Below are 10,719 nucleotides of genomic sequence, written 5' to 3'. Positions count from 1 at the left end.
GAAGACACTAGAAAAGCTTTGTGTGAAAGAGCTAGTGTCGTTCACAAAAGAATAGCATTTTTAAGAAATTATAACAAATTTAAAAAAGAATGTTCTTATTAGATTATCATGACAATATGAATACGGAGATATTTGTGAAATGGTTGAAAGAAAAACTATTGCCAAGTTTACATGAACCATCCGTTATAGTACTGGATAATGCTGCGTACCATTCGGAAATTTTAAATAAGCAACCAACAAACACCTGGACCGTAGATAAAATAAAAGAATGGTTAACGAAAAAAAAATATTACATTTCCTCAATACTGTTTTAAGCCTCAATTACGAACGTTAGCTAACTAAACATTATGTATATATATATATATATATATATATATATATATATATATATATATATATATATATATATATATATATATATATATATATACACCATATTGGATACAAGGGTTACAGTGACGAGACAGTCTTGGAAACATGGCAACAAACATTGGATATTGCCACTCCTGAAATTTGGGAAAAAGGTGTAAAAAAATGTGAAGACTTAATTGAAGAATGGTGGATCAGTGAAGGTCGCATCGAAGCAGTTAATCCTGTTATAATGTACCATCCGAATGAGGATAGCAACGACAGTGACTATGGCTGTGAATCTGATGGTTGATAATAGTTTTAGAAGATTAGGAGAATAAGAGAATAAGTAAGTTTTTTTGTTTTTTTAATACTAATTGAATATTCGACTAAATAAATTACACTAATCACTTAAGTATTGTTATACTTCGTTTAAATCACTTAATTCAAAAACCAACTTGTTTACAATACTAAACTCAATGATAGTAATTATATACTTCAAAATCTGAATTACAACTGTTTTATAAACTATCAACTCTATATTTATCATGTTTAAATCTAAGGTCTATATCTGTCGTAACAGTATTTTAAAAATAGGGAGAATTTACTATTGTACAATTCAGCACATTGGACCATTTAAATCGATACCTTAAACCGAATTTAAAACAGTCGTATATTCGTGGAATGGAGTATAATTTAAAAAGAGTGGTGATAGCAATATCGAATCTATCAGTTACATCTCTGAAAGATGTAGTGTGGTGACCAACGAACTATAAATATATTAATGTTTGTTCATATTCTCCAAGCTTTCCATTGCCTCCCGCTTGGTAATGAAAATATTGTGAATATCTGAAGTGGTTCGCAATATCTTCAGCAACAGCACCACTAACAAGAAAGTGTTTAATAAAGTCACAATCGTTGTAACTCGACACCGTTTCTTCAGATAATTCTTATTTTTAGACCTTATACGTTCATCTAGAATTTGTAACAAATCTTCATCCGACAACAATTCTTCAATGTCACACCAATGTTGAATATCTTCTATCTTCAAAACCTCTTCATTAGAGGAAGAACTTTCAGAAGATATTTTTTTCACTTCGTGAGTTATTTAATCATAGTTATATCACATATAATTACCATGTTGGATGTTTATTCCAAAAATTTATTCAATAAAGAATAATCAATGTAAATGGAACACCGAACGTTGGAATTAAACAATAACCAATAAATAATCAGTTCAATATAACTTAGTGAAAAATATTTATAATCTATATTTACAGGTTAAGAATAAGAAACCTTATTTATTTATACTTAGTACGAATGCGTCAAACTATTAGTTGGAAAATAATCTTCAAATCAGAATGACTATTTGAAAACGGTCGACAAATCTGCAAGAACATCTGACAAATCAGTTTCGAGTTTGAAATTAAACGTGCACAAACACAATTATTTTACTGCGCAAACTCGCACGTTTTAAAACCGTTTCCAACTACTGCAGAAACAAACCTATTGTGAATCTCTTTGACTGTTAAAGTACTTAACTGGGCAGGATTTTCTCTTAAAACGAAATGTATTACCTTGTAAGGCTTCTCACAAATGATATCGGTTGCTTTACGTTTAACACCAACACTCACTATCTGCTATTTAGTTTTTTAGTGATATGTTCTAGTTCACTGCGCGTAATCGAGTTTTGGGCACCTACGATATAAATTTTAGCTTTACAGGAGCGAATCGCACATCCCCAACACACTTCACCACTTTTTAACTCTTTGTCTTATAAATTTCTGAGATTCTACTATTAATACAGGTTTTCCACGTTCACTAAAACTTTTGGAGGATTGTATAATGTTTTGCTTGCAAGTAGTTTTTAAAAAATGAAAATAAATTTCAAGTTTCTTAAACTCAAGTTGGTTTTACCAGAAATTGTAATCCCCTGCTAAGGATCCAGTTGAGTGGTGTCATTCAAGTACCGTAATTAGCATCAGTAAGAAATTAGGGTAGGATTATCTTCTAGTACTTACTCAGGGATGAATTGAGGGTCGACCCATAAAAAGCAGCATTGAAAATATTAATAAATGCAGAGTAATAATGTAAATAAAAAAAAAACTTCAGAAAATATAACAACTTTATTATTAATCATAAAAAGTATATCCTACTGTGATATTAACATAGTGTTACTATATTCTTACTTTAATTCAGGCAAGAATTACAAATCTAAATCGAATTTTTATCAATAAATTAAAGACATAAATAAGAGGTATTAAAAAAATATATACAGAACTCTAGAAATATAACTACACAAATAATACCGTTTTTTTGTATAAAGGGAAAAAGTCGAGAGTTCAAAAGCCCTTATAACATATACAGGATATCCGCAACAATGTGAAAACCACACTTTGAATTAACAAACAATGTATGTGTAAAGCTAAAAAAATTATAAAAAGCATGCGTTACTGTATAAATGTAGTGTGTATTAAACGATTAACGGTATATATAAATAAAGACAAATTAAGTAGGTACGCTTCAGTGTGATGGGAGTTAAAGAGCCTTAAGGTTATGTTTATATATAATGGCACAGTAATAGAGGATTATTTATTTATATATGACAAAAAGTAAGTTTTAACACAAATTCTTCGTAATTTAGGGGCCAATATTAAAGATATATCTACTCATATTTGAAAATCGCTTTCTGTTATTGTTTTATGAGTGATTATCACCTTTTAAACTTTTACGATAGTCTTTACACAATTTTAATTAATTTTATTAATGTCTATTCTTGTTCTCTTCATGGTATAGGTATATCTTGATCTTTTACCCAGTGGTAAAAGTGTAATATGAGGTTGTATTCTCAAGAGCCACTATCATTTTATCAACTTGAATTTTTTAATGGTAAAACTTTAATACTAAGTTTTAACTGATTTTAACGAAACACTGAAATCTTCTTTCTTTTAGGCGAGACTTATTTCTTTAATTGCGCTCTGTGTTTGTCTGGTAAATAATAATTTTTCGGATCATTTTTCTTTACCGTGGCCATTATTTGCTTTATGTTTAATTCTTGTAATTTTTTCTTGTATGTGCCGCCATCATTGATTGCTTGTCCTGTTTTCATTAATTTAATGGAAGAAGGATCAGTCAGTTCTCTATTTTTTTATGTTTGGGGTGTACTTATGAATCGGTAGTATTTAACAAAATAATCAGCAGATAAGAGGAACGGATATTGGTTTCCAACTTCCCCTAAACCATTACCGAAAAATAAGGAAAATCTTCGTAAATGCAGTCAATGTCATTAAACGAAGAATATATTCAAAATTTACTGGAAAAATATTGATAAAGATTGCGTTACAATCCTATATTTTTTGTTATAAATAAAGAATCCCCAAAGACTGCGCCACACAGGTATGCTTAGCTATGAAAAGTTTATTTTATATATAAAATGCACCGCCAAAATTCCGTGTAAATATATGTGTAGTGTTTGTTTAATTTTGTATCTAAGCTTTAAAATTAAAATGAATCTAGGAAAAATGTGTAAGTCAAAGATTTTCTGGTAATAATGCGTCAGCATTTATTTTGGATGGATCAATTGAAAACTATAGACAGTTAACGATTAGACGTGGGTTGCCTTAAGAAATCAACACGATCTTACACTTTTATCGAATCTTAGGGCCATATGGGACTTTTTTATTTGTGTGTATGGCGGCACTCAAGGTTTTAATGGTGGACGACACAATATGCTAAACAATTTTGATGCTATCAAGATTTAATTCCAATATATGTTTCACGTTTTATGACAATTATACACGATGGAAACCAAAAAAATAATCAGAAAACCATCAAATCTTCATTATGACAATATTTAACATAAATCGTTCAGATTATTAAATTGTCGACAAAAATGCAAGTTTTTTTTCACCCACGCAATCTAAAATATTTTAAAGTCTTTTGCAGTATTATCCATCCATCCATAATAAATTGCTGGCTACAACTAAATGATAAAGAACGAAACAACTTTTCTGTAATAGTGACATCAATATTTTGCCGCGATAAGAATTTTGAGATGCTCAATGCTTAATAACATATGACGTTGAATCAATAACTTTCAAACAAAATACGAAAAAAATGATATTACCGCCTGAAACAAAAAAATTTGATGAATGGGTGCGCAGAGAACCGTTTTTTATTATTACTTATTGCTCGTAAGGTTTCTGTGAAAAAATAACATGTAAGAACATTGAACAATACTTTTACCTCTAATGCTTATATACCTGTAAATCATGTGTTATAAACTACTTATGGAGACCTGCCGCTATGTATAACCATGCAACATAATAGTAATCTGAATTCTGTCTTGAATCTTACACAACTTTTGTTTGATGGTACTAGAAATAATGTTGATATTAATTTGACACCAACATGAATGTCAAATAGATGCAAAACGCTACGTAACCCACATCCCAGATGCAGAGCTTCAATTAAATAGAGTCCAAATTGAAAAAGTTACAAAATTACATATTTGGGAACTGTCATAACGGACCAACCAGATCCAGACATGAAAATACAGACATTTCTTGGCAATAATTATCTCAGTTTAGAACTAAGACAAAGAATGGTTAAGTGCCATATTTGGTCTGTACTTTTGTATGGGGCAGAAGTGTGAACACTAAAAGTATCAAGCATGAATAGAATTTAAGCATTGGAAATGTGAATTTATATACGGATGCTAAAGATACCTTGGAGCAAGAAAAACTAATTGCTAAACACTGTTAACACCGGAAAATCTCATATCTGGGACATATAGTGAGGAGAAATCGATATAGAATATTAGAACTGATCCTTAAAAAAAAAAAAAAAAAATAGAAGGCCGTAGAGGTGTAGAAGGAAAATAGATATCTTGGTTAAAAAAGATTCGTGAATGGACTCTCAAATTGTTCCATGAAATTATTCCGTGTGACAGAAAATCGAGAAGCCTTCGCAATGGTGATCGCCAACGTCGGATAACTCTGATATGGCACGTGAAAAAGAAGAACTTGAGTCAAAAATGAATATCGATGACTGCGGCGTACAGTGGAAAGCAAAAGTGATGTCTAAGGTGATTGAGGAGAAAAAGAAGAATCTCGTAATTGAGAAATCTAAGAACAATTTTGGCAAAGCGCAATATTAAGAGCAAGTTTATATCCATTACCTAGCTTTCCGTGGAATAAAAATGGATCTGGAACAAATAGATAAAGCAAAGAACCAAAAGGAACAACGTAGCCTCAGTCATCTGAGCGAAGTCAACGTAGCGAAAAATATGGAACTGGATTCAGGTATGGTACTTCCGAACATGAAGAGAAACTATTGAAAAGTAGTTATCAAAACCTTGAAGAATCTCAGCAAGAGGTCCAGCAGGCGATCACAACCTTCGCAACAAGGAAAAAGTTTACAGGCTCAACACTATTCAAAAGCCACAAACATAGATTTAGGGTATACACAAAAGATCTGAAGTCGTAATGTGGAAAAGTCTACCAGACCAGAAGACACATTTATTTCAAATGCAGTCGTATAAAAAGCAATAATTGAACATTGAACAAAAGATCAAGGGTAAAGTTTCTTGGTAGGCTATTAATTTATATGGTTACAGTTTAAGGTTACGCTTCGTCAATTGCACGGTTACGCAACGGCTTTTGTCTCACTCTTTTGTTACAGCTCTATGTATTCGGGAAAAATAATAGTACGTGACGTTACAACAGTATTCTTGGTGAATCCCCGTAAGTATAATGAATATAATTAAAATTTGTACCGATTCCTAAATAACCTAATTGCAAATTCAACGCGAAAATATAAGCAACAATTTTTTTCTGTACAAATAAATAATATGTGCTCATTAATAAAAAACTTATTAACAATTCTATGACTAGTCGTTAAAATTACCAAGTGAGATAAAACAGAACAATGTACATAGTGCACCAATAAGGGTTTTAAAACTTAATTAAAAAAGAGATAGAGAGATAGAGGAAAAATTAAACTGCGCATTAAAATATCACTATTAAAAAACAATTTTCACAGGTTGGTTTACACGAGGTGATCCAAATAAAGTCAATAAAGAGGATTTTATGTCTTCTGTTTCAAATTTGATGTTTCAATGTCTTAAAATAATACTTATTAAATGAAAAAGAACCAATCAATATTTGGTATTAAAACATTTACTAGTTATTATTAATATTATATATTAAGTTCTTTTCGTTCCGTATGTCGGTAGATATGTCACTGCAAAAGATAATTCACATGCAAATCAGACACTTTTACCTTTTCAATTGGATCAATACTTTTTCTTCATTATTTTTTATTGTTAAAGAGTGTCAACTTCATTTGACAATAAACTTTGACACTGGCAGTGACTAATGTTCATATCTACGACTAAGATATTGACAATAATAAAAACAAAAAAAATTAATTGACTGACTTTTATTATTTTCAAAATTTGGATCACCCTACGCAAATCAACCCTTCTCTAAATATTCCATAATATTTTAAACAATTACTGCAGATCTATGCTGCAAACATAAGGTCGATTGGAAATTAGAAAAATTTCAAGCTAGTGTTAGTAATTTGGTTTAGATCACTTATTTTGCAAACTGTAACAAAAACATAGAATGAGTTGACTAATGCAAATAATCCGTGATTTCTGTGAAATGTCTGGAAGTAAACCATTGTGGCAAAATAAGCTTTATGCTTGTGCAAACACTGGGCACAATTTGTTTCACTTGTTAGGACTAGCCATGATACCAGACTTTAGGCAACTCAAATAACACTTAGTTTGATAAAAACAGATGTTGCTAAAGGCCAACTGGATATGATTTCTAGACAATGAGTACATAAACTAATTATGAGAGTTTATACTATTAGAAAATTGTTTTTCTACTCTACTCAAGAAGAAACTTTCACCAAGACTAGAAGTTTTCATCAACAAGAATTTTTGCCGCTAGAAATGAACCTCGAAGTCAGCGGTACAACAAAATAAAATTGGTTCAACAGGATAGTTAATTACTTAAAAACACAAAAAGTTTAAAATTGCAATACAAGAGGTACTTTAAACATTCGATAAGAGATTTAAATTTTTTTAGCAATAAATTTTCTTCCTTCTGTAAAATTTTTAAGTGCTTGGGTAAATACTCTTCGGGGTATAAATTAAATAGTAACGGTGAAAGTACACAGCCTTGTCTCACACCTCTGCTTATCTGTTGCGCATCCGTGCTATTTCCATCTGTTACCACAGCCTGTTGGTTCCAAGAGAGATTTCTCACTATGTTAATATTATTCTTGTAGAGTCCTTTTCGCTTTAGACATTCCATGAGAATGTTATGTTTAACTTTGTCGAAAGCTTTCTCATAGTCTATAAATGTGACGAAAGGATCTTTGTGTTGGTCTCGACATTTTTGAGCAAAAGTTGTGAAACTATACAGATCTACTGTTCCGAAGCCATAACGAAAAGCCAAACTGTCTATTACTCATATCTGCTTCGCACTTTCTGAATATTCTTGCATGTATAACCTTTAAAAATGTTTTCAATAATAATGTGTCTAAATAGTGTCCTAAAAAGTATATAACCTCTTTAATTAAAAAGAACATGACGTTTAAATTTTGACCAAGGTTAATACTTACTAGGTGTACATGTTTTGAGCCACTAAATATCTGGGTAAAAACCCGTTAAAAGTTATATGTTACAATTTAGTTTACATTATTTATATTTAGTTTACATTATTATACAAAGGTCGATAGTAGGTAGCCATTCTGTAGGTTTCTCACCAGATTTGTATATGTTTTTAAAGAGGATAGTTATTGTTGTTGGAGTTTCCTCGCTATCAATTTGTGTTGGTTCCATTCTTGTGTCCATTAAAAGATCTTCAATATCTTTAGTCGATACTTGTTTTATTTCAATTGAGTTAGTAATTGGTTTATTGTTTTTCTGCAATTCCTCCACTTCAATGCATGTTTCCATCATCCACTTTTCCTTAGCCTCTTTTATATCGTTCCTTATTAATTTATGGATCGTTATTTGGGTCTTTGTTTCTATATATTCTTCTTTGTTCTACGATTTCCATTATTTCTTATCTCATCCAAGATTTTCGGCTTTCTTCTTTCTTTTGTACAATTTCGTTCTGTGTCTTTATAACAGAATCTTTGATTTTGCTCCACATAATGTTCACGTTCTCAGTGTGTAGTTAAGTATTGTTAATAACAACTTCAGTTCATTTCAAATCAAATCAAGGACCATCCGAGAAGCCACCGAGATAAAAAACGACCCCAATGTCGTTAACTGAATTTTATTTGGTCTTTGATGAGCGACCTACTAGAATTCAGTCTGAGGTTAAAGTTTGTTAATTTCCAAGTTTTCAATGAAACTTGCAATTTAAATGATTGGCGTGTGTGAACTTGATTGTAACGCCTGCCCTTACCACTCAACGAACCGGCTTCTACGGCCGGTGTTACGACCGAGGGTTCGAGACTTCTCTACCTGGCGATATCATGTCTGAAGACATTTCTAAAAGCAGAGGCCTAAATGATATAAATAAGCGGTTGCGAAATGTAAAGCGCGTATTATAAATATAATACGCGAATATAAATTATAATAAATATTGTAAATAAATTATATAGTTTTAGTGTAAAATAAATAAGTGTAAATAAATTACGTGTCAAACATTTTTTTAATAATAAATTAAAAGATAGTTAAAATCGTAGATGTAAAATCGGTACAGTATACTTAACTTGTTTGCAATTTTCTTAGTAAAATTTTGAATAATATATATTTACAAACAACCTTTGTATTGACAATCACAATTAGTAAATATCTGGTGCTAAATTTATGGTTTTTGATATGATTGAATTACCAACCAGCGTGATTTAAATCTAAAATCCACAACTTGCTCTAATTCCTTTTTTTTTAATGGCTCAGTGTTAAATATTATATTTATGAGATTAAACCTCATTGCAATCAATTGTGTTTTATCCCATATAAATATTATATTTAACATAAATTAGCAGAAATAGACAAATCGACAGATTCCCCAACAGATACATGAAAAACTGCGAACTAATCTGCTAGTTCTAGAACTTAGTTCTTACGATGACTAAATCTTGACAGAGGGACTTAAAAACTTGACGCATCCCAGATAAACTACCGGGAACAAAATAAATTTAATATTAGTTTTTCTAATATCAGATTGTGTTTCATTTTACTGACCGCGTCGTCTTTCTAAACAGTTTAAGGCCGCAGGCTAAGTGATCTAAACCAAGTTCTGAAAATTCGTTCCTGACCCCAACTGACCTAAGTAATAGAGAATATCTAAAAATATCACCCATTTCAATAACCGATGAGACATTAACTATTATTTACTAGTAGCATTATCGGTTTGCTGCTTTTTCCTACGGCGACCTCCTTCTAGTAAGTAAGATACGTCGAGGGTTTGTTTTGTTGGCATTTTGCCTAAGAGATTCAAGAGTATTTTATTAAGACGCGTCTTCTGTTCCGCTGGCGTCTGAAAATTAAAATAAAAAACAATATTTAATAGTTATTTAACAGAAAGAAGTTGCTTGGTAGAAGGTGAAAGGAATAAAAAATGATCAGGTTTTAGGTTAATAGTGACGCAGCTCCTTATATATTGATACTTACTCTAACAATAGGTGGAAGAACTGTAAAAGTAGCCGTTGCCTCCGTTTTAACGTTTGCACATGCATCTATCATTTTATTTTTTCCACCTAATTCTTCGTTCCTCTTCTTTCCCACTGACTTCATCAACGCCTCATCGACATCATGGGGACAGTAAGTCCTGGCAACTTTCAGACGCGTCTCGAAATGTTCAAAAGCAAAACTTTTCGTGCATATAGAAAATTTGGATTTTGCCGCTACCTACAAAATAAAATCCAAATTAAATCATTCATTATCAAACCGAGAATGTAAAAAAATTTCATTACCAATCTAAGCATTACTAACAATCTAGAAATTAGAGAATAAAGAATTCAAAATACGGCTCCCTCTGATTTATTTTTAAATTTGAAAAATGGATTTGATCAATCTTCTTCTCTTCTTCAAGTGCCATCTCCGCGGCGGAGGTCGGCAATCATCATAGCTATTCGGACTTTTGAGACGGCTGCTCTGAAAAGTTCATTTGATGTACATCCGTACCACTCTCTCAGGTTGCGCAGCCATGACATTCTACGCCTCCCTATGCTTCTCTTTCCTTGGATCTTTCCCTGCATAATCAGTTGGAGCAAGGTGTATTTCTCTCCACGTGTAATATGTCCGAGATATTCTAATTTTCTTGTTTTTATTGAATTTAAGATTTCCATTTCTTTGTTCATCCTTCCCAGAACCTCTTTGTTTGTGACGTGTTCTGT

The 10,719-nt window shown here is 31.5% G+C and overlaps 1 protein-coding gene across 2 annotated transcripts in view; it reads right to left on the bottom strand.

Moving 5' to 3' along the window:
* Window positions 1-3,421: 3,421 nt before the first annotated feature.
* ash1 (histone-lysine N-methyltransferase ash1) overlaps window positions 3,422-10,719 on the bottom strand; it is a 157,914-nt gene continuing 150,616 nt past the window's right edge. For both annotated transcript variants that reach the window (XM_072529500.1, XM_072529501.1), the window contains 2 exons: window positions 9,995-10,231; window positions 3,422-9,860 (listed from right to left, as the gene is read on the bottom strand). In XM_072529500.1, coding sequence (XP_072385601.1) covers window positions 9,711-9,860; window positions 9,995-10,231 — 387 coding nt within the window. In that variant the 3' untranslated portion in view covers window positions 3,422-9,710. The remainder of the gene's footprint in view (window positions 9,861-9,994; window positions 10,232-10,719) is intronic.

Source organism: Diabrotica undecimpunctata, chromosome 4 (assembly GCF_040954645.1).
Source record: "Diabrotica undecimpunctata isolate CICGRU chromosome 4, icDiaUnde3, whole genome shotgun sequence".
Lineage (NCBI taxonomy): Eukaryota > Metazoa > Arthropoda > Insecta > Coleoptera > Chrysomelidae > Diabrotica > Diabrotica undecimpunctata.
Note: the sequence above shows the minus strand (reverse complement) of the source record. Positions and strands in the feature narration are given on the sequence as shown.